The following is a 25,697-nucleotide window of genomic DNA, read 5'->3' as shown; positions in this document are numbered from 1 at the left end:
TTTAAATACCACCTTCTACGTCCACCCGAGAGGGTTGATAGGGTTTCGGATTAACATTTCATTTGTGAAGTGGCACTTTTGACCATGCTGCACTCCCTCAGTAATGAAAGACCAGCTTTGGTAATGTGCTTGAATCTGTGGGACTGAATGGAGTATTTTCGTGTTATAAAATGTAGAAAAATCAATACTCCCTCCACACAGATCTTCTCCCACACTATTTCCTTAATTTTGCCCTGTAATTGTATATCCTTTTACTCCTTTGCCCCTCATCTATGTATCTAACTTTTCCTTTGAAATACTTAAGCATAAGTTCAACTTTACTAACGAAAAGAATAGAAAATTATCAATCACCTTCAGCTGAATAATCACTGACTTCGGTACTGAATGTAGTGCTTAGAGCCTCTCAAAAAAAATTGAGTATGATTTTGCTGTATGATATGATGCTATTTTCCTCTGGCAATTTTTATTTAAGTGACAATTGTGAATATGAAGCACTGATAGAATATTTGCCAACTTTTCGCAGAAATCTGAAGATCTATAACTATGGAAACTTAGATTAAGGAACGGCATTGAAACATGCAACAAAAGGACTCTTGTTCAGGCTGTGCTAAATACTATTGATGAGAAACTCAGAAAGCTTTCTGTTGCTGTAGTCAAATTGAAAAGTAATATCTTATGTGTAATTCCAACCAGACATGGGAAAAACTGATAGCATTTTGAATGATCACCACAACAATAGCAGAAAAGAATTCCACAGAGGAAGTTTTTGTCAGATATTGGTGTAGGGGCTACAAGTAAAAGACAGATTTGTAAACATAGAGTGTCTATTATAATCTCAGGATGTCACAAAGCATTCTTCCACCAATAAGATGCTTGTGATGAGCAGTCACTGTTCTAACGTGAGCATCCTTAGATCAAGGGAGACTTACTAGAGGTGTTTAAATGTTTAAACATTTTGAATTACAGCATTTTAAAGGCATTGGATGAGTATATGAATAGGAAGGGTTTGGAGGGATACGGGCCAAGTGCTGGCTAATGGGATTAGATTAGGTTGGGATTTCTGGTCGGCACGGATGGGTTGGACCGAAGGGTCTGTTTCCGTGCTGTACATCCCTCTGACTCTGACTCTATAGAATAAATAAAGAGAAACCATTTCCACTGGCATGATGGTCAAAATGAGAAAAAGCAACTTGCATTTAAGTTGTGTCCTTAATGCAGCAAAACACACTGAGAATTGTAATCCAACCTTTTTTAAGGTGGAATTGGTCATCCTAGGAACAGGTGTGGCCGAGGCAGAGGAATTGGGAATAGGGGATGGCATTTTTACTGGAGGTAGGGTGGGAGGAGGTGTAGTCCAGCTCTACATCGGGGACATAGGACGCCAGCTTGTGGATCATTTCAGAGAACATCTCTGGGACACCCACACCAACCAACCCCACTTCCCCGTGGCTGAACACTTCAACACCCCCTCCCACTCTGTCGAGGACATGCAGGTCCTGGGCCTCCTCCTAACCACCTGATGCCTGGAGGAAGAATGCCTCATCTTCCACATTGGGACCCTACAACCACATGGGATTAATGTGGACTTCACCAGTTTCTTCATTTCCCCTCCCCCTACATTATCTCAGTCCCAAGCTTCCAACTTGGCACTGCCCTCTTGACCTGTCCATCACCTTTCCCATCTACCCGCTCCACCCTCCTCTCCAACCTATCACCTTCTCCCTCATGTTCATTTACCTATCGCATTCTCAGCTCCCTCCCCCCCAACCCCACCCCCTTCCTATTTATCTCTCAGCCCCTGACCCACAAGCCTCAATCCTCATAAAGGTATTAGGTGCGAAACATCGATTGTCCTGCTCCTTGGATGCTACCTGACCTGCTGTACTTTTCCAGCACCACATTTCAACTTTTATCCAGCAACTGCAGTCCTCACTTTCTCCTACTGATCTTAATGAGCCATGATATTGTGAGAGGACTCAGTAGGATGGCTGCAAGGAGGATACTTCCTCTTGTGGATGAATCTAGACCTAGCTGACTCAGATTAAGAAAAGGAGGTCCTTTTAAAATGAAGATGAGGAGAAATTTCAAATATCATAAACTCTTTAGTGTGTTGAATTCTCTTCCCCATCAGATAGTAGAGCGTGGGTCATTGAATTTATTCAATTATGTTTTAGTGTACTTATTTTATCAATTTTATTTTGGAGCTGTGAACTGAGAACTGTGAGCTGGAAATGACCTTTGATCTATGGGGAGCCACTTGAGTTTACAAAATCAAAACAAACAAAGCCTGGAATTTAGTTGCAGGTTAGATCTTGATCAAAAGGATCCATCGGCACTTCGACATCAGGATTACACCAATAGAATATGTGAGCCATTAACAAGGTCAGTACTGGGGAATTGGTTCCAAGAATTCTGGGAGAGATCTGATGCTCCAGCAAATGGTAGATGTTGAATGGGAACTGGGATCTCTTTGGGACATGATATGTAGTGTTTTGATTTTGGATTGTGTTTTCTGTGAGAAGGAGTTTGGCTGTTGATGCTACAGTATGAAGCTTTGAAAGCTCCCTGTCTAACCTCCTGTTTTCAGCTTTTGGAAGTTCCATAAATTGAAGCTATGTATTACTGACTTTCTCTGAGTGAACTGAGAAGGTGGCCCTGAATGACCTCTTCAGAAAATCACCCAAGAAACAATAATCTAACCTTGTGGAACAATGTATCATGATAATCACTTTAGTAATTTGGTGAGTTTTGTTCTTTTCTTTCATTTATCCATTAACTATGTTTGTTTGTCTGTCTTTTGTGTGAATGGGACTGAAAACAAAGGTTTCTAGGTTTAAATATAGACATAAATTAGATTACCTTGTTATTCAATTTTACTCTGCTGAGGTTACTGTATTGCTAATAAATAGCTAAGTGTTTTGTTTAAGCCTTAAACCAGTGTCTGGAATTAATTATCTGCAGAGTCTGGGATTGGCTATTCAAAAGTCTGGTTGGGAACTATTGAGATCAATTTTGAGGGTCGTTGAAGGTTTAAATTTTACTGTTTGTGAATGTAGACATGGAAAGGCTGATTTGTTTCTGCTGTCTCCATGTCAAAATACAAGACTGAACTAGATAGATATTTGCCAATCAGTGGTATGGTGGGGGAGAGAGAAAAAATTGGAATTGAGACCTCAACCACATTACACATGATCTAATGGAATGGTGGAGCAGACTTAAAGATCTGTAGTTCCGAAGTCCCATGTACCTACTTTTTCCAAGGTCATTGTGAGTGCTGTTCCTTCACTGCATATCACTAAATCAAGCCAATACACTCTCAATCTAATCCAAACCTGAGCCAGATCACTATAACACATTATCCTATTCCATATTGCTCCAAATGCTTTTGCTTTGTTCACAGTGATGGAGGTTACAATTATTTTGTGGTTAGACAATGGGTTAAGTTGACAAATGAACACAGAGGAACCAGGGGAATTTATTTGTAAAGTAACTGTTCCTTTGCTGAAGGTATTTCTGCTAATGGTACAGCCTATCCTTCTTTTGGATTTTAATGATTTGAATTTGAATTGAAGTTGAAGCTGTAATCAGTTGCACAGTATCTCAAGCACCAGTATTCCTTTCCAAGTCCTCTTCCTGCTGGATTCAGATCCCTTTAATAAATTTAAAATCGGGGGATCTATGATGGTGGCAATCTGAGAAGATCACACTGCAGAGCTTCGCATAGCAGCAGGAGCAGGACAGTCCTTTAACCCACCCAACCCAGGTCATCAGGATTTCTTGGGGCTTTGGAAAGATTATGGAGCCCCAAGAAACATTTAAAAATTGACTTACCTGTATTTTCAGCTGTCCAGAAATGCCTAAAAAGGGAGGAGGAACATCTGAGGCCGGGCCTGCAGCTCAGCCTGCAGCAGCCTCAGAGCTCATTACTCTCCAGAACCTGGTGAACCAGCTCTCGAAATCTCGCGAGATTGAAGAGAAGCTGGCTCCAGTCTCTCTCATGCTGCAGAAGCATGAACAGCAGCTGGGAGACCTGGAGAAGAGGACAGATGAGGTGGAGCACAGGGTCACAGTGGTGGAAGCTGATGCCAGTTCATTCAAGGAAGAGATCCAAGCCCTGAAGATGCAGGTTCATAATTTGCGTGACCAAGTGGATGATCTTGAAAACAAGGGCAGGAGAAAAAACATTCGGATCATCGGTCTGCCTGAGGGTAAGGAAGGTGAGCGGCCTGCGGAATTTGTTGAAGATTGGCTTCCGAAATTCCTTGACTTGGAGACTGGCATGAGAGGATTGAAGATAGAGAGGGCTCACCGGGTCGCAGCATGGATGTCGGGTCTGGGTCAATGCCCTCGTCCTTTTCTGGTGCGGTTCCATCATTACTGGGATAAGGAGAGAGTCATGGAGCTTCCCGACTCCAGGGGAAGGATCCAAAGGCCCTAATTTACGAGGGGTCTAAGATCATGTTTTTTCAGGACTTTTCAGCAGCGGTGATCCAGAAACGAAAATCATAGTGTCAAGAGAAGATTGAAGGAGCTTGGGATTCAGTACTCCCTGAGATGTCCGGCAGTGCTTCGGATCACCTTAGATGGATCCATGCATCTCTTTGACACATCGGAGAAGGCAAGAGACTTTGTGGACAAACTAACCTAATTTAAACAATTGTAGTATGTATAAATATTGTTGGAGCTTTGTTTTTCCCCTTTTTTTTCCTCTATAGATAATAATTTGGTTCAAACTATGTCGGGTCGTGGTTAAGATGTACATTTTAAATTTCTAAGTTAGGACATACCAAAGGATGGGTGGGGTATTTATTCCCTTTTTTTTATGAAAGAATGTTTTTTTATTCATATTGAAATTCTATGGGGTGTATATTCTTTTTAGCTTGTGCTTGCGATTCGGCTCTAGCTGGGAGAAGTGAAGGTGGTTGAGATGGTTAGATGCCTACTTTTTGTTTAATGGGCAGTTCGGGAAGGGTAGTTGCCCCCTCTGAGCAGGGAGTGAGTTCCCCTACTCAGCTCTATTGGCGCTTTATATGTTAGTTTGTTTTCTGGTTTTTGTTGTTTTTTATTTTTAATAATTTCGTATGTTTGTTAAATGTAGTGGTTATAGTTTATGTAGTTTTTATATTTGGTGGACCATACAACCCTAAGGCTCAGCAATTTGTGGTTCAGATTCATCCTCTCTGGAATCTAAATGTAATTGCAGAAGATTATGGATAATGATTTGATTAAATGGTGTACCTGGAATATCAAGGGAAGTCACTCACCAATTAAGAGGAAGAAGGTACTCGTGAGTCTTAGAAAGGCGAAGGTAGACATTGCTTTGTTACAGGAGACACATTTGGATGACAAGGAGCATCTGAAATTACAGCAGAATGGCTTTGACCGAGTTTATTTTTCATCATTTAATACCAGAAGTAGGGGAGTGGCTATATTGGTAAGGAAAAATCTTTCATTTAAATTGTTGGAATGTGTTAAAGACACATACGGGAGGCTTGTAATTCTTAAAGCCTTGATAAATGGGGAAGAATATGGCATTTTAAATGTTTATTGTCCCCCAGCTCGTCCTCTTAAATTCTTGGTAGATGCTTTTTCTAAACTGATAAGTCTCAAGTCTCGGCACATCATTATAGGGGGAGATTTTAACTGCCTCATGGACCCCACAGTAGACAGGTTGCCTAAAGGTCCCTCGATACCCTCTGCACAAACTAAACAGTTATTGGGTTTGTGTGGGGAATTAGGGTTGATGGATGTCTGGAGGTGCCTCCACCCTACAGGTAGGGATTTCACGTTTTTCTCCAATCCGCATAGATGTCACACGAGGATTGAATTTTTTCTGACCCCTGCGGTAACCCTGGATCTGGTGGCATCCTGTACGATTGGTAATATTACCATCTCTCATCATGCTCCAGCGTACCTCGTGGTTAAAATTAAGGATGTTACAGTGGATTCAAGGTACTGGCGAATGGACCCCTTTATTCTCATGGACAGCAAGTTTGTGGAGTATGTCTCAAGGGAATTTCGGACATTTCTAGACATCAACATAGGCTCGGTTGATAGCTCATCTGTTCTCTGGGAAACTGCCAAAGCTTATGCCAGAGGGTTAGTTATTTCATATTCTACCAGTAGGAAGTGGCAGAAGGATGAGCAACAACGCCTCCTTGAAGCACGGTTGAAGGCAGCCGAGAAGGCCTATTTTGACAGACCCTCGTTGGTCAAACTACAGAGGATTACGGCACTGCGGTCTACGCTAAATTCCATGTTCACGCAGATGGCAAAGAAGGAGCTGGCTTTTGCAAAGCAAAGGTTATACGAGCATGGTGACAAGCCAGGCAAATACTTAGCATGGAAATGTGTTGCTGGAAAAGCGCAGCAGGTCAGACAGCGTCCAGGGAACAGGAGAATCGACGTTTCGGGCATAAGCCCTTCTTCAGGCTTATGCCTGAAACGTCGATTCTCCTGTTCCCTGGATGCTGTCTGACCTGCTGCGCTTTTCCAGCAACACATTTCCAGCTCTGATCTCCAGCATCTGCAGACCTCACTTTCTCCTCAAATAGTTAGCATACCTTGCCAGAAAGAGAAGTGCCCCACAAACCATTACAGCGATTAAGGAAGGGTCTGGGAACCTAACATGTGATTCTAAAAAGATCAATGTGGCATTCCAGAGATTCTACTCTAAGTTATATCAGTCTGAGAATTGTGAGGAGGGGCAGGCCAAAATGGAATCCTTTTTTTAGAGATCTGAAGCTCCCGGGTGTGACTCCCAAACAACAATGCGCCATTCTCAGAGCAAGAAGTGCAGGAAGCTGTAAGGCAGCTTCAGAGTGGAAAGGCGCCCGGTCCTGATGGACTTCCCAGTGAATTCTATAAGGAATTTATAAGTATACTGTCAGGCCGGATGCTGAATATGTTTAAAGATTCATACAGTCATGTTTGTCTCCCACCATCTCTGAGAGAGGCCAATATTTCACTTATCCTTAGAAAAAGGAAGGATCCGGAAGACTGTGCTTCATACAGGCCCATCTCACTCTTAAATGTGGACTTTAAGATCCTCTCTAAGGCTCTTGCGTTAAGGCTGGAGACTGTGTTATCCTCTATTATTAAAGAGGATCAGACGGGCTTCATAAAGGGTCGCAGATTCTCCAATAACATTAGGAGGCTGCTTAACGTAATTCAAGCAAGCCAATAGCAGTCAATACAGGGATTAGTGATTTCTTTAGATGCAGAGAAGGCATTTGACCGAGTTGAGTGGCCGTACCTTTTCTATATTCTAGACCGGTTTGGTCTGGACAAAGTTTTCATAAGATGGATAAAGTTCTCTACAGTGTATCTCTCGCTGCGGTCATTACCAACAGGGTAAGATCAAGCAATTTCAATATTTCTAGGGGCAGCCAGCAGGGCTGTCCCCTTTCACCAATACTTTTTACGTCGGTGATTGAACGGTTGGCAGAGGCCATTCGTGGGGATCTCAATATATCAGCTCCAGAAGTGGGGTCAAAATTACATAAGATCTCGCTGTATGCAGATGATGTTCTAATTTTCTTGACAAATCTAGCAGTCTCAGTGCCTTGCCTGATACAATGCATTCACGCGTTTGGTGCTTTTTCAGGGTATAAGATTAATTTTGCTAAATCAGAGGTTATGTCTATGGATGGTCTTATGAAAGAGTTAGCTCTTGAGAGTGACTATAGATTCCCATTTAGGTGGTCATAGCGGGGTTTTGAGTATTTGGGCATATTCATTACTCCATTTCTGGATTGGCTGTTCAAAGCCAATTTTACTCAATTATTTGAAAAAATTAAACAAGATCTCCAAAGATGGGAGGCACTTCCAGCCTCATGGTTGGGTCGGATAGCGCTTATTAAGACGAATATTCTCCCTCGTTTGCTATACCCTATACGGATGCTCCCCCTGATTTTCAATAAACAAACACTCAGGAGACTGAACAGTTGGTTTAGCTCCTTTATCTGGCACTGTAAACGGCCCCTCATTAAATTAGCCAAACTGCAGTTGCCTCACAGATTGGGGAGAGTAGACCTTCCGGATATTAAAAATTACCAATTAAGCTCGCTTTTGACCTACGTAAGTGATTGGGTTTGTGGGGACCCTCTTTCAATATGGCTAGATATCGAAGTCTCCCAGGCAAGGTGCCCCCTTACCAGTTTGCTGTTTTCGGACAAAGTGAGGACAGTTCGGGAATATTGCCATAACCCAATAGTCATCAATACTGTTAAAGCATGGAGGGCAATTCGGCAGAGGGAAGGTAATATTGGCAAAACATCTTTGTTTACACTTTTAGTGGGTATGCCGAGTTTTTAAGCAGGTATGATAGATTCAGGATTTAAATGTTGGGCAGCTAGGGGTATATCTTGCAGGGGTGATTTATTTGAAGGAGATGTAATGATGTCCTTCGATCAGTTAGTATGGAAGTACGAGTTACCTAATGGAGACCTCTTTCGTTTTTTTCAAGTTAAGGATTTTATTCAAAAAAAGACCACACTTTTGACTGATCCCTGCAAATCTGACATAGAAAAAGGGGTACTAAGGGCTAAGAGTACACTCTCTGTCAGTACTCTATATCATCAATTCGGGGCTGCCACCTCAGATGAGTCTGATTGACTCTGCAAGATGTGGGAAAGAGAGCTGGGTGTTGAAGTTTCTTCAGAGGCATGGGAGGATATTTGGATGAGTGCAAGGAAGATATCAATTTGCAATAGGACCAATGCTTTACAGTTGAAGATTCTCCACAGGGTCCACTTAGCCCCAATTTAAACCGGGGTATCTTCAGCATGTCCCAAGTGCAAGGTCTGTATGGGTACTCTTACCCATTGTCTTTGGTTTTGTGACAGGCTTCAAACATATTGGAGCACTGTGGTGGGTGCAATGGAGAGGATTTTAGGTGTAGGGGTGGAGAAGGACCCTATTTCGCTTCTTTTGGGCCTACCCATTGCATTTCCTGCAGACTTGCATAAGGAAAAACTTTTCAATATTCTTACATTCTGTGCAAGGAAGAATATCTTGCTCGGTTGGATATCAGAAAACCCCCCCAGGCCTGTTGGGTTAGCGGAAGATTGTTATGGAGCATATTCCCCTGGATTTTCTCACAAATATGGTACACCACAAAACTGAGAATTTTTACAAGACATGGCAACCCTTTTTGAAATACTTGGACACAGGTTTATCTGCCACACTAACAAGGGCTTTTATATAGCCGTAACAATTGTGTTTCATGAGTCCAATATCCATTTAATGTATGAGTGTTTTGTTTGGCTGGGCTGAGTTATTACTATTTATTTGTTTGTTGTTAGGTATTTATTTAGTTAGTTAAATAGCTAGTTTACATTTTTTTTAAATTTTATACTTCTCTATATATGCTTATACATTCGTATAGGAGGGTGAGTTGGGGAATTTATTTTATTATTTGGGTTTAGTTTTGTACTATTTTTGTACTGTTTTGAATTGCATTGTTTTGTATTTGTTGTAATATTTTAAAAATCTATTTTTTCTTAATATATTTTTATTTTATTATGAAAAAATAAAAAATAAATAAATTTAAATTCGACCACTTGATTCGAGCTCTGTGATGTGGTCTGATGCAGCAGGAGAACTATCACTGCTAAAGAAACCACTGCAGTCACTTTTAAGCAGAAAATGAATGGCCTACATAGGATTGGAACACAAAATGGAAACCTTTAACACTTTGTGACTACAGGTCTGCTGAGCTGATCAATATGATATTCATCGTTGTGGGTCAAATGTTCAAATCGTTGGAGTTGGTTTTAAACACAGCCCCCTTCCCAGTAAACCCTAGCAGGGTCTGGGAATTCTGTGTGGCAAACCACACTTGTCAACTTCGGATTTAGCCCTGGAGCAAATCGATACCCTCATGTCAGTAGTTCACCCAGAATGGATGGAAAGTAAAGGTGGAGCATCACAACTGAACCATAGGGCTGCTGTTTTATTAGAGAGCGATGACTGGTGGTAGTTTAACTGGAGGGTCACCATGTCTCAGGTGAAGGGCGAAGTTGAGAAGAAACGTCCTTGATGGTAACCTCAGCCAGTGTGGGAATTTAACCTATACCTCTGACATCAGTCTGCATTGTGAATTAGCCTTCCAGCCAACTGATCTAAGGTGCAAAAATGACCTTTAATTGAGTGATGTGCATTCTTGTCAGATGTGGGAGATTAGGGAGAGTTTCCATGTTACTGATGAATATGGCTACATGAAGTGTGTTTGGTTGAGAATCCTATCAGATCACATGGATCGGTTGGAGTGGCAGTTCGAGGCATTGAGAAATTTACAGGAGCCAGGGGATGCAATGGTTGGCTGTTGCAAGGTGGGAAATAAACTGCAGACAAAGTCAGAAAGATGGGTGACCTTCAGGAAAAGAAGGAGAGGTAGGCAGGTAGTGCAGGAGTCTCCTGTGGCTATCCCCACCTCAAACAATTCCTGGGATATTCCTGGGAGGATATTCCTGGGAACCCCAGGGAAGTTATTTGTATGGAAAACGTAGGGGGTGATGGACTCTCAGGGGAATGTAGCATGAACAGCAAGGTTTCTGGTACTGAGAATGGCTCTAATGTAATGAGGCGTATGCCAGGTTCCAAGCTATCGATTATGATAGGGGACTCTCTAGTCAGAGGCACAGACAGACATTTCTGTGGCTGACAGTGAGACATCAGAATGGTGTGTTGCCTCCCTGGAGACAGGATCAAAAATATCTTGGAGAGGGTGCAGAATATTCTCAAAGGGGAGTGGGGCCAGTAGGAGATCATTGTACACATTGGAACTAACTATGTAGGAAGAGAAAAGGACAAGATTCTGATGAGTGAATATAGGAATATAGACAGGAATTTAAAAAGGAGGCCATCAAGGGTAATAATATCTGGATTACTCCCGGTGTTATGAGCTAGTGAGGATAGGAATAAGAGGATAGAACAGATGAATGCATGGCTGAGGAGCTGGTATATGGGAGAAGGATTCACGTTTTTGGATCATTGGAATCTCTTCAGGGGTAGAAGTAACCTGTATAAGAAGGACAGACTGCACCTGAATTGGAAGGCGTCTAATATACTCACAGAGAGATTTTCTAGAGCTGCTCAGGAGGATTTAAACTAATTGGGGTGGGGGAACCGAGGGAGATAGTGAGGAAAGACATCGGTCTGAGACTGGCAAAGTTGGGAAAAGAAATAATTCAAACATACAGGGCAGACAGGAACAAAGTATTGAACATGGTAGGATTGATAAATTAAACTGCATTTATTTCAATGCAAGATAAGATAAGGCAGGTAAGGCAGATGAACTCAGGGCATGGTTTGAAACATGGGACTGGGATCTCATAGCAACTACAGAGATGTGATTCAGGAATGGACAAGACTGCCAGTTTAATGTTCCAGGCTACAAATGCTACAGGTAAGACCAAAAAGTGAGGGAGGCGCAAGAAAGGAGGGAGAGTAGTGTTTTTGATTAAGGACAACATTATAGCTACATTGAGGGAGGATATTCCTGGGAACCCCAGGGAAGTTATTTGTATGGAACTGAGAAATAAGAAAGGGATGATCATCTGACTGGGATTTCTCTATGCTACTCTATCCCCACCCCCACCCTCCTCTAGCTTATCTCTCCAAGCTTCAGGCTCTCTGCCTTTATTCCTGATGAAGAGCTTTTGCCCGAAACATCGATTTCGAAGCTCCTCGGATGCTGCCTGAATTGCTGTGCTCTTCCAGCACCACTGATCCAGAATCTGGTTTCCAGCATCTGCAGTCATTGTTTTTACCACCTCAGGAATTGTCAGCAGGAAATTGAGGAACAAATTTGTAAGGAGATCTCAGTTATCTGTAAGAATAATTGGGTGGTTATGATAGGGGATTTTAATTTTCCAAACATACAATGGGATTGCCATAGTGTTAAGGACTTGGGCGGAGAGGAATTTGTCAAGGTTCCTCATGGTAGACTGGTTAGAACACATGGGATACAGGGAGAAATAACTATTTGCATACTGAACTGGCTTAAATGTAGAAAACAGAGGGTGGTGATGGAGGGTTGCTTTTCAGACTGGAGGCCTGTGATCAGTGGAGTGCCACAAGTATTGGTGCTGGGTCCACTGCTTTTTGTCATTAAGATAAATGATTTGGATGTGAGCATAAAAGATATAGTTCGTAAACTGGACATGTAGTGGACAGTGAAGAAGGTTATCTCAGAGCTCAATGGGATCTTGATCAGATGGGTCAATGGGCTGAGGAGTGGCAAATGGAGTTCAATCTAGACAAAGATGAGGTACTGCATTTTGGAAAGGCAAATCAGGGATGTCTCATACACTTACTGGTAAGGTCCTGGGGAGCTCTGCTGAACAATAAGACCTTGGAGTGCTGGTTCATAGTTCCTTGAAAGTGGAATTGCAGGTAGACAGGATAGTGAAAAGGCGTTTGGTATGATTGCCTTTATTGGTCAGAGCATTGAGTATAGGAGTTGGGGGGTCATGTTGTGGTTGTCCACTACTGGAATACTGCATGCAATTCTGGTCTCCCTCCTATAGGAAGGATTTTGTGAAACTTGAAAGGGTTCAGAAAATATTTACAAGGATGTTGCCAGGGTTGTAAGATTTGAGTTATAGAGAGAGGCTGAATAGACTGGTGCCATTTTTCCTGGATCATCAGGGACTGAGGGGTGATCTCAGAGAAATTTAAAAAATCATGAGAGGCAAGGATAGGATAAATAGATAAGGTTCCTCAGGGTAGGTGAGTCCAAAATTAGAGGGCATGGTTTAAGGTGAGAGGGGAAAGATTTGAAAGGGATCTAAGGGGCAATTTTTTCATGCAGAGGATGATATGTGTATAGAATGAGCTGCCAGAGGAAGTGGTGGAGACTGGTGTAATTACCACATTTAAAAAGCATGTGGATAGGTATATGAATAGGAAGGGCTGAGGAGGATATGAGCCAAGTGCTGGCAAATGGTTGGGATATCTGGTTGGCATGGACGAGTTGGACCAAATGGTCTGTTTCTGTGCTGGACATCTCTATGACTTTATGACTCTATGAGTAGTTCCAATTCCTTGAGTGCTGTTGGAGTTGTACTCATGACTTGTGCCTAGTAAATTATGGACAGGCTTTGGAGAATCAGGAAGTGAATTACTCACTGTAGTATTCCTAGCCCCTGACATGATCCTAGAGCCACAGTACTTGCATGGCTAGTCAAACACAGTTTCAATCAATGGCAACCCCCAGGATGCTGACAGTGGGGAATTCGGTGATGGTATTGCCATTGAATTTTCTGTGGTCAGATTGCTTGGCAATTTTGTAATACTGAGAACAGAGAGAATGGGAAGTGAGATCTCCCTCTTAAATTTTACAAAATTACATCTAGATTGATACGGACGTGGAAGACCATTCAGCCCATCTTGGTTTATCCTTGGAGGACTTGTTTATGATTGTCTTCCTTCCTGCAGTATCCCAATATTTTTGCAATGATGCAGGAATGCTGCTTTCACACCTATGCTGGGAAATTTTTGAGGATGGTTTTCACCTTTGTCACTTGAGGTGAAAATGGAAATTAGGTTACTTCAATATTGTTTGGACATTTAGTATGGACAATCCAAGTGGTGAAGGTGAAGATCTTCAGCCCCATTTTGACATTTTAGTCACTTAAATCTGTACAGTATGTTCACACATTAAGCGTCTTCACAATGACAGTCTCATGGATAAAGCTGCCCCTCCAATATTGACCTTGATAGTCTTCAATTGTGGCACCATCACCTGATTGTAAAAGATGCTGAATTTCTGCAGTATACCTGACAGCCAGGCTAAGTGAAAAACACTTGCTAAAAGTTCACTGTGTGTTTTTTTTGTGCTGTGTAGATGAAATGAGGAAGTGCGTTAGTGCAATGAACCAGATATCACAGGAGAGGTCAATATTCAAGCAATTGTATGAAGCCTTTCAGTATCCAATCCATGTGGACCATATATACTCTATAGTTGGTCTTCTACAAGTGTTGACCCTGACCTCTGGCCCCAAAATCTTTAAATTTTCATATATTGCATGTACATGTGTAAGCAAACTCTCAACTGCTGGCCCCAAAATTCTTCACTTTTAGAATACCTACAGTATGGAAATAGGCCTTTCAGCCCAACGAGTCCATACTGACCCTCCGAAGACTAACCCACCCAGACCCATTCCCCTATATTTACACCTGACTGATGCACCTAACCTACACATCCCTGAACACTATGGGCAATTTAACATGGCCAGTTCACCTTTTCTTATTCATTGTGCCAGTTTTGTGAGCAGGATTAGAGGAAATAACTTTGTGAAACTTCAGTACAATTTCTATTTTCACATTTAACTGTCAGAAATACTTGCAGAAATACTGGGACAGCTGTTTCCTGTTGAACTCATCACCATGGTCATCCACTAGTGGTAGTATCAATACTGACAGTTCCACAGGTCTGGTATGGATTTTAACCCAGAAAAAGTGTGTGAAAGCCCTTTTTAATTAAACGTTTGGTCTCAAAAGACTTGACTTTTACACAAAATGTAAATGTTTCTGCTGTACCTGTTAATCTTGTCAGTGCAGGACATTGTGAGTAGATGTTCTCCCTGTAATACTCCGTCCCAGGTCTGGATGGAGTGGCAGGATCGGATTGGAATGGTGCCTTCTCCAGATTCAATCTTCGTTCTTAGATGCCCCCGGACTTTCCTGTTCAATGGTTTACTGTGCTGCACTGGAAAACAGAAGGTACTGCCTTCAGTCTCTGCTTTCTGGAATTTGTCGCAGTCTTTAGACTTCCATAAAATGAATGATCACAGGTGAAAAGGAACTGGCAGAAACCAAGGCTCAGCCCCTCTGTTCCCGAGATGTCCAACAATCCACTCTGTGCTCAATCGTCCCAAATGTTGAACATGAGGCAATTTCATGAAAGGTGACCACACTACTAAAAACACTTGATAGGAATTGTTTTTAAGAGTTCGGGTGTGGGTAGGATAGAGTGTCAGGAACTTTACGGACATACAGTACTGCTGCCACTCATGAGGGCAGACATTTTGGTTGGAGATGGTCAGACTTTGAATCAAGATCAAGATCCATTGGGCATCCACGAGCTGGATTCTTAATGTGTAGTGATTGCTCAGCCATCGACTGCCTTTAAAGAGGTCAGCATTGTGAGCCCCACCTCTGAGTGTAGACCACATGTGGGCCCTGTTAGAGTATCAGGCAAAGGAAGGGGAGCTAGTGGCATTCTTATGTCACTCCCAGATTGAAGTAGCTCCCACCCCACTCCTTTCAGGGACAAACACGGAAGAATGGGGCACTGAGAAACATCTTCTGATGGGAATTTCTCACGTGCCTGAACCCAAAGGTTGAGGGAAGAAAAAGACAATCATCGTCATGTTTCTGAACCAGAGGCTTGGGCTTAAGCTCTGGGGCACAGGTTCAAATTGCACCACAGCAGCTGCTGGAATTTAAATTCAGCTGATAAAACCAGCATACAAAGTTGGTCTCAGTAATGGGAAGGGCTTATGCCCGAAACGTCGATTCTCCTGCTTCTTTGATGCTGCCTGACCTGCTGCGCTTTTCCAGCAACACATTTTTAAGTTCAGTAATGGTGACCACAACACTATCATTGATCATTGTTATAAACGTGCCCAGTTCACTGGTATCCTTCAGCGATAAATCTACAATTCTCATGGCCTAAATGTGATTCTAGACACATGGCTTTGAGACTGGTTCTCCAGTAGTCAGGAGCTGGGGTGCAAGATACACCAGGAGGTAGAAAAGATGTGCAGGAAAGGCAAAGTTACAGTGATCATGGGAGATTTCAATATGCAGGTGGACTGGGAAAGTCCTTGGTAATGGTTTGCAAGAAAAGGAATTTGTGGAATGTCTGCGAGATGGCTGTTTGGAGCAGCTTGTGATGGAGCTCACTGGGGAACAGGCAATACTGGGTTCAGTGTTGTGCTACGAGGCAGACTTGATAAGGGAGCATAAGATGAAGGAATCTTAAGAGGCAGAGATCATAATATGATTGAATTTATGCTGCAATTTGAGACGGAAAAGATAGAATCAAAGGTAACGGTATTACAGCTGCATAAAGGCAACTACAGAGGCATGAGGGAGAAGCTGGGTAGAACTGACTGGGAGAGGAGCCTAGCAGGAAAGACAGCGGAACCGCAATGACAAGAGTTTCTGGGAGTAATTCAGGAGACACAGCAGAGATTCATCCTGAGGAAAAAAAGCAAGGTACAAGGAGGGTGAGGCAACCATGGCTGACTAGGGAAGTCAGGGATAGCATAAAAGCAAAAGAGAAAGCATATAATGTGGTGAAGGATAGTGGGAAGGCAGAGGATTGGGAAGCATACAAAAAACAAAAAATAAATAAGGAGAGAGAAGATTGAATATGAGGGTAAGCTAGCTAAAGGAAGACTGTAAAAATTTATTTTGATATATATAAAGGGCAAAAGTGTATATTGGGCTGCTGGAAAATGACGCTGGAGAGGTGGTAGTGGGGAACAAGGAAATGGCCGAGGAACTGAATCATTACTTCACGTCAGTCTTCATGGTGGAAGATACGAGTAATATCCCAAAAATTCAAGAGAGTGAGGGGGCAGAGCAGAGTGTGGTGGCCATCACCAAGAAGAAGGTATTAGAAAAACTGAATGGCCTGAAGGGGAATAAATCATCTGGAGTGGATGGACTACACCCCAGAGTTCTAAGGGAGATAGCTGAAGAGATGGTGGAGGCATTAGTGTTGATCTTTCAGCAATCGCTAGAATCAGGAAGGGTCCCAGAAGACTGGAAAATTGCTAACATGACACCCTTGTTTAAAAAGGGAGTAAGCTAAAAGACAGAAAATTACAGACTGATTAGCCTAACCTCTGTTTTTTTAGATTAGATTAGATTACATTACAGTGTGGAAACAGGCCCTTCGGCCCAACAAGTCCACACCGACCCGCCGAAGTGAAACCCACCCATACCCCTACATTTACCCCTTACCTAACACTACGGGCAATTTAGCATGGCCAATTCACCTGACCCTGCACATCTTTTGGACTGTGGGAGGAAACCGGAGCACCCGGAGGAAACCCACGCAGACACGGGGAGAACGTGCAAACTCCACACAGTCAGTCGCCTGAGGCGGGAATTGAACCCGGGTCTCAGGCGCTGTGAGGCAGCAGTGCTAACCACTGTGCCACCGTGCCGTTTTGGGTAAGATTGGGTGACATCTTTCTCAGGATGGCAAGTGGTGGTCCGCAAAGGTCAGTATTTGGACCACAACCTTTTAGTTTGTACATAAATGATCTAGATGTAGGAACTGAGGGCATTCTGGCTACGTTTGCAGACAATACAAAAATAGAGGGATAGGTAGCATTGAGGAGGCGGGGAAGCTGCCAAGAATTTGGGTAATTTGGAAGAGTGGGCAAAGAAGTGGCAGATGGAGTACAATGTGGAAAGTATGAGGTCATGCACCTTGATAGGAAGAATAGAGGCATGGACTATTTTCTAAATGGGGAAAAAATTCAAAATCTGAAGTGCAAAGAGACTTGGGAGTTCTGTCCAGGATTCTCTCAAGGTAAACTTGCAGGTTGATTCAATATTTTTTGGATTAGTGGTGCTGGAAGAGCACAGCAGTTCAGGCAGCATCCGAGGAGCAGAAAGCAAATGAAATGATGGCATTTATTTTGAATATAAGATCAGGGGTGTACTTCTGAGGCGTTATACGGCTCTGGTCAGGCCAAACGTGGAGTATTGTGCGCAGTTTTGGTCCCCATATCTCAGGAAGGATATACTGGTCCTGGAGTGGGTTCAGAGAAGGTTCATAAGTATGGTCCCAGGAATGAAAAGCTTAATACATGAGGAATGTTTGAGGATTCTGGGTCTATAGAACATAGAACATAGAATATTACAGCGCAGTACAGGCCCTTCGGCCCTCAATGTTACGCCAAACTGTGAAAATAATCTGAAGCCCATCTAACCTACACTACTCCATTATCATCCATATGTCTATCCAATGACCATTTAAATGTCCTTAAAGTTGGCGAGTCTACTACTGTTGCAGGCAGGCTGTACAAAGCCTCTACTACTCTGAGTAAAGAAACTACCTCTGATATCTGTCCTATATCTATTACCCCGCAATTTAAAGCGATGTCCCCTCATGCTCACCATCACCATCCAAGTGAAAAGGCTCTCACTGTCAACCCTATCTAACCCTCTGATTATCTTATATGTCTCAATTAAGTCACCTCTCAACCTTCTATTCTCTAACAAAGGCATCCTCAAGTCCCTCAACCTTTCCTCATAAGATCTTCCCTCCATACCAGCAACATCCTAGTAAATCTCCTCTGAACCCTTTCCAAAGCTTCCACATCGTTCCTATAATGCAGTGACCAGAACTGTACGCAATACTCCAAGTGAGGCCGTACCAGAGTTTTGTACAGCTGTAGCATGACCTCGTGGCTCTGAACTCAATCCCTCTATTAATAAAGCTAACACACCCTATGCCTTCTTAGCAACCCTATCAATCTGGCGGACAACTTTCAGGGATCTATGTACATGGACACTGAGATCTCTCTATTCATCTACACTACCAAGGATTTTACCATTAGCCCAGTACTCTGCATTCCTGTTACTCGTTCCAAAGTGAATCTCTCATGCTTTTCCACATTAAACTCCATTTGCCACCACTCAGACCAGCTCTGCAGCTTATATATGTCCTTCTGTAATCTACAACATCCTTCGGCAATATCCACAATTCTACCGACCTTCGTGTTGTCCACAAATACTGCACAAAATACAGAGGCATGGGATTGAGGGTGATTCAGCGATTTGGTGCTGCTCGTCGGATGCTGCCTGAATTGCTGTGCTCTTCCAGCACTACTGATCCAGAATCTGGTTTCCAGCATCTGCAGTCATTGTTTTTACCTCGCAAATTTACTAACCCATCCTTCTACGCCCTCATCTAGGTCATTTATAAAAATGACAAATAGCAGTGGCCCTAAAATGGATCCTTGTGGTACACCACTAGTAACTGAACTCCAGGATGAACATTTCCCATCAACTACCACCCTCTGTATTCTTTCATCTAGCTGATTTCTTATCCAAATCGCTGAATCACCCTCAATCCCATGCCTCTGTATTTTGTGCAGTAGCCTACTGGGGGAAACCTTATGAAACGCTTTACTGAAATCCATATACACCACATCAACTGCTTTACCCTCATTCACCTGTTTGGTCACCTTCTCAAAAAACTCAATAAGGTTTGTGAGGCACAACCGTCCCTTCACAAACCATGTTGCCTATCCCTAATCAAATTATTCCTTGGAGTTTAGAAGCATGAGGGGTGATCTAATTGAAACATACAGAATACTGAATGGCCTGTACAGAGTGGATGTGGGGAAGATGTTTCCATTGGTAGGAGAGACTAGGACCCAAGGGCACAGCCTTACATTAAAGACCTTTTAGAATGGAGATAAGATGAAACTTCTTCAGTCAGAGAGTGGTGAATCTATGGAATTCATTGCTACAGAGATTGTGGAGGCCAGGTCATAAGTTTAAGACTGAGATAAATGGATTCTTAATTATCATGGGGTTCAAGGGTAACAGGGTGCCAGTAGGAGAGAGGGTTGAGCCATGGTGGAGTAGACCCGATGGGCTGAATGGCCTCATTTCTGCTGGTCTGTCTTATGGTCTAACATTCAGTGCATTTTGAATCAGCTTAATGTAGTTGGATGGGATTAGTTTAAATCACAATATCCAGAATCAGTTTGAAAAGTTTAAACAGAACAGTTAATAAGAGTGACCCTCTGAGCTCCACTGCAAAATCTAACAAACAGAAATTCAAAGTAATTTATTAGCATGGGTAAATTTTCATATGTTTGAACTTCGCAAAGTCATTACTTGTTAATATGTATGCAGTCAGAAATGCTATACTTCCTCGTATTTCAACTTTCTGCTTTTGAATGCTTGTACATAACAAATTTAGGAAGTGGGTTCTTGATGCTTCTGATGGGTTAGGGCACTTAGAGTGGCATGGTGGCTCAGTGGTCAGCACTGCTGCATCACAGTGCTCAGGATCTTGGTTTGGTTCCACCCTTAGGCGACTGTCTGAGTGGAGTTTGCACGTTCTCTCTGTGTTTGTTGTGCACTTCCTTCAGGTGGTTCGGTTTTCACCCACACTCAAAGATGCGTAGGTTAGGTGAGGTGGGTTGCCCATAATGTGCAGGCTGGATGGATTAGCTGTGGGAAATAGGGTGACTGGGTGGGTCTGGGTGGATTTGTTTTGACAGTTGGTGTGGACTTGATGGCCTGCTTCCACACTGGATTCTATGACAGATGAAAACTGCAAAACATGCTAACATAGACCAATGAACATTTATTAACTAAATACACTATTTTCAACGGTTCAGCACGACTCCAGAAGAACTTCATCCATTAGATCCTAATTCTATGTGACTTGACATCTCTGCCTATTTATATGATAGCTATTAACTCATGGAATTGCATTTAATTTTATTGTTTATTTTCCTATGAAGCATTTGCATTTATATCACAGGAGCGTCAATCAGTTGTTGTCTTTTCGCAATAAAGGGTGAAGTGGCTATTTTCATGACTTACAAATTCTTGACACACGACAAAACACACTGTCTTGAAGTTTCTGATTTAAGTGAAATTTAATTAGTGGGAACAAAGGCAAAGAGCCAATTACTGAGTACATAGAATAATAATCAAGCAGTTAATTAGCCGTAAGTAATGACAGACAATTGATAATTTGACTGAGAATGGTGCAATATTTTTGCAAAAATTTCTGAGTTTAGAAAGACTATTTTTTTCAAACATTGGGCAACTTTCCACAGGGAACAATTTCAAAATACAGCATTATTGAAGGAGCATAAGAAGCAGGATGGAAACTGGAAAACTGTGAGCTTAGGAAGTGATCCTGAGGGATGGAACTCTCCATGTCTTACTGTTTTAAGTAATGTGCTCCTTTGGTCTTGGGGAATTTGGGATCCATGGGAATGGGGAGCAGTTGGTTTAAATATACCTAGGGTTGCATGATGGTTTTCCAGAACTAGCTCAATTATGTTATAGAGCTGGGAAAGGATTTCTCAGGATACATAAATTTTGTACTTGCACAGAGAAATGTTTGCAATTGTATCGTAAGTAAGGTAGCACAGTAAACAGTTAAAGTTATTCAGGTCATGTTACATACATAACTGAAAAACAAAGTATCCTACAGACAAATTTCTAAGTATTAAATCTTGAATGACCTAATCCTGCTCCTATTTTCTGTGTAGGATGAAGATTATGAAAGGCTTTCGTGTCGCATTTTGGATAGCTGCTGAAATCAAATGGTATGCAACATATTCATTACAGTGCCTATTCTTACGTAGTAGTGAATTACTGATGCACACTTTCAGAGTAATATCTTGAGGTGGCAGGGGTTTTGCCTGCCAGTGAGAGAACTCACAAGAGTCGAATGCTGTCTCTTTATGGGGAAAGCTCCACTGAATCACAAGCCAATCAAACAACAGCGAGACAGACGATGGGTCTTCTCAAGACCCGGTGACAGATAGTCTTGCATACTGAGTGCTGTTGGCCAATCAGGGGCAGGCATGCCTGTGCTCAGCAGTGCCACAGGGCAGGACACAGTTGCTGCAGAAGATATTTTCCCCTTTGGAATCCCAGGGTGACAGAATGACTCAGACCACAGGCACGTAATGTGAGTGAGGGGCTAGGGGACTTGCAGGGCAGTGTCATAGGGAATGAGATTCAGGGAGATTTGGCAGGAAGGGCAGGGGTTTGGCTCTGAGCCATCAGCCCATCTTATGTCCGGTCCTTTGATTGACCGGACGGTGCTAAACCAGCAGCGGTGAAATGTGGCTGGTTTAGCACCGGGGACAGGGTATGAAGATTGACCATGAGTTCTCCCATCCAGAACGAACTCAGGTGGAGTTGGGAAGAAGGGGGTGGGGGTGGGGTCAGAAAGACCATCATCCCACCTGATGAAATGCCCTTCCCTCCTCCAGACTCATCACCAGAGAGAGCCCTTAGAACCATTTCAATGCAGAAAGAGGACATTTGGCCAACTTAGTCTGTGCTATCTCTTCACAATTTAGCTCGTTCCCCTCCCTAGGTTCTCTCATCTGAAATTTTCCAGAGACTTTCTTGTTCCTCAATTAACCAATCCCTTTTTTTCAAACTGCAATCGAACTTGTCAGATTTCCATCAGTTTACCATTACTCTCTTGCAAATTAATTTAAACCTGTGTTCCCTGGTTTTTTTACTCTTCTGCCATTGGGAGTCATTTGTCACTGTCTGTTTTCTCATTCACTGAAAGTGCTTACTCAAAAATGGTGCACAATCAGGCATTGACTGTTCTCCACAGGACACCATTACTACATTTCAGAAGCATTGTATTGGAAGTGCTCTGGAACATCAAAGAACAAAGAAAGAACAAAGAACATTACAGCACAGTATCAGGCCCTTCGGCCCTCCAAGCCTGCGCCGATCCAGATCCTCTATCTAAACCTGCAGCCTATTTCCTAAGGATCTGTATCCCTTTGCTCCCTGCCCATTCATTTATCTGTCTAGATACATCTTAAATCATGCTATCGTTCCCGCCCCGACCACCTCTGCTGGCAATGCGTTCTGGGCATCCACCACCCTTTGCATGAAGAACTTTCCCCACATATCTTCCCTAAATGTTTACCCTCTCACTTTGAACTCATGACCCTTAGTAATTGAGTCCTCCACTCTGGGGAAAAAAGTTTCTTGCTATCTACCCTGGCTACACCTCTCATGATTTTGTAGGCCTCAATCAGGTCCACCCTCAACCGCTTTCTTTCCAATGAAAATAATCCTAATCTACTCAACCTCTCCTCATAGCTAGCACCCTCCATACCAGGCAACATCCTGGTGAACCTCCTCTGCACCTTCTCCAAAGCGTTCACATCCTTCTGGTAATGTGGCGACCAGAACTGTACACAGTATTCCAAATGTGGCCGAACTGAAGTCTTATAAAACTGTAACATGACCGGCCAACGCTTGTACTCAATCCCCTGTCCAATGAAGGAAATCTTGCCGTATGCCTTCTTGACCACTCTACTGATCTGCATTGCCACCTTCAAGGAACAATGGACCTGAACACCCAGATCTCTCTGTCCATCAATTTTCCCCAGGACTTTTCCATTTACTGTATAGTTTGCTCTTGAATTGGATTTTCCAAAATGCATCACCTCGCATTTGTCTGGATTGACCTCCATCTGCCATTCTTCTGCCCAACTCTCCAATCTATCTATATTCTACTGTATTCTCTGACTGTCCCCTTCACTATCTGCTATTCCACCAATCTTAGTGTCATCTACAAACTTGCTAATGAGGCAACCTACACTTTCCTCCAAATCATTGGTGTATATCACAAACAACAGTGGTCCCAGCACGAATCCCTGTGGGACACCACTGGTCACAGGTCTCCACTTTGAGAAGCTCCATTCCACTACTATTCTGTCTCCTGTTGTCCAAACAGCTCTCTATCCATCTAGCTAGACCCCATGCAACTTCATCTTCTTCATCAGCTTACTATGGGGAACCTAATCAAATGCCTTACTAGAGTCCATATATATGACATCTACATCCCTTCCCTCATTAATCAACTTTGTCACCTCTTCAAAGAGTTGTATTAGGTTTGTAAGACATGACCTTCCCTGCACGGAACCATGCCACCTATCACTGATAAGCCCATTTTCTTCCAAAAGGGCATATATCCTATCCATCAGTATCTTCTCCAGCAGCTTCTCTACCACTGACATCAGCCTCAGAGGTCTGTAATTATGTGGATTATCCCTGTTACCCTTCTTAAACAAGGAGACAACATTAGCAATTCTCCAGTCCTCTGGGCGCTCCCCCGTTTTCAAGGATGCTGCAAAGATATCTGTTATAGCCTCAGCTACTTCCTCTCTTGCTTCCTTCAGTCACCTGGGGTAGATCCCATCTGGACCTGGGGACTTGTCCACTTCAGTACTTTTAGAATACCCAACACTTCCTCCCTCCTTATGCTGACTTGACCTAGAGTAATCAAAGATCTATCCAAACTTCAACATCCGCCATGTCCTTCTCCTTGGTGAATATTGATGCAAAGTACTCATGAATCTCATCCATTTTTTCTGACTCCAATCATATCTTTCCTCCTTTGTTCGTGAGTGGGCCAACCCTTTCCCTCGTTACACTCTTGTTCCTTATTTAAGAATAAATGGTTTTGGGGTTTTCCCTAACCCTGTTCGTTAAGGATATCTTATGACCCCTTTTAGCCTTCTTAATTCTTCATTTCAGATTGGTCCTACATTCCCGATATTCTTCCAAACCTTTATCTGTCTTCACTCGACTAGACCTTATAGAGTCAAAGAGTCGTAGAGATGTACAGCATGGAAACAGACACTTCGGTACAACCCGCCCATGCCGACCAAATATCCCAACCCAATCTAGTCCCACCTGCCAGCACCCGGCCCATATCCCTCCAAACCCTTCCTATTCATTTACCCATCCAAATGCCTCTTAAATGTTGCAATTGTACCAGCCTCCACCACATCCTCTGGCAGCTCATTCCATACACGTACCACCCTCTGTGTGAAAACGTTGTCCCTTAAGTCTCTTTTATATCTTCCCCTCTCACCCTAAACCTATGCCCTCTAGTTCTGGACACCCCGACCCCAGGGAAAAGACGTTATCTATTTATCCTATCCATGCCCCTTATAATTTTGTAAACTCTATAAGGTCACCCCTCAGCCTCCGACACTACAGGGAAAACAGCCCCAGCCTGTTTAGTCTCTCCCTACAGCTCAAATCCTTCAACCCTGGCAACATCCTTGTAAATCTTTTCTGAACCCTTTCAAGTTTCACAACATCTTTCCAATAGGAAGGAGACCAGAATTGCACGCAATATTCCAACAGTGGCCTAACCAATGTCCTGTACAGCCGCAACATGACCTCCCAACTCCTGTACTCAATACTCTGACCAATAAAGGAAAGCATACCAAACGCCTTCTTCACTATCCTATCTACCTGTGACTCCACTTTCAAGGAGCTACGAACCTGCACTCCAAGGTCTCTTTGTTCAGCAACACTCCCTGGGACCTTACCATTAAGTGTATAAGTCATGCTAAGATTTGCTTTCCCAAAATGCAGCACCTCGCATTTATCTGAATTAAACTCCATCTGCCATTTCTCAGCCCATTGGCCCATCTGGTCCAGATCCTGTTGTAATCTGAGGTAACCCTCTTCGCTGTCTACTACACCTCCAATTTTGGTGTCATCTGCAAACTTACTAACTGTACCTCTTATGCTCGCATTCAAATCATTTATGTAAATGACAAAAAGTAGAGGGCCCAGCACCGATCCTTGTGGCACTCCACTGGTCACAGGCCTCCAGTCTGAAAAAACAACCCTCTACCACCACCCTCTGTCTTCTACCTTTGAGCCAGTTCTGTATCCAAATGGCTAGTTCTCCCTGTATTCCATGAGATCTAACTTTGCTAATCAGTCTCCCATGGGGAACCTTGTCGAACGCCTTACTGAAGTGCATATAGATCACATCTACTGCTCTGCCCTCATCAATCTTCTTTGTTACTTCTTCAAAAAAGTCAATCAAGTTTGTGAGACATGATTTCCCATGCATAAAGCCATGTTGACTATCCCGAATCAGTCCTTGCCTTTCC

At 42.9% G+C, this 25,697-nt stretch overlaps 1 protein-coding gene across 2 annotated transcripts in view; it reads right to left on the bottom strand.

Annotated features, from left to right (window-relative positions):
- The window catches only part of adarb2 (adenosine deaminase RNA specific B2 (inactive)), a 748,761-nt gene that overhangs the window by 87,714 nt on the left and 635,350 nt on the right, over nucleotides 1-25,697 (bottom strand). For both annotated transcript variants that reach the window (XM_043690659.2, XM_043690662.2), the window contains one exon: nucleotides 14,548-14,716. In XM_043690659.2, the coding sequence (XP_043546594.2) occupies nucleotides 14,548-14,716 (169 nt within the window). The remainder of the gene's footprint in view (nucleotides 1-14,547; nucleotides 14,717-25,697) is intronic.

This window comes from Chiloscyllium plagiosum, unplaced genomic scaffold (assembly GCF_037043375.1).
Source record: "Chiloscyllium plagiosum isolate Xiang-an unplaced genomic scaffold, Cpla_swu_hap1 HiC_scaffold_5, whole genome shotgun sequence".
Classification (NCBI taxonomy): Eukaryota; Metazoa; Chordata; class Chondrichthyes; order Orectolobiformes; family Hemiscylliidae; genus Chiloscyllium; species Chiloscyllium plagiosum.
This window is presented reverse-complemented; position numbering and strand designations above follow the sequence as displayed.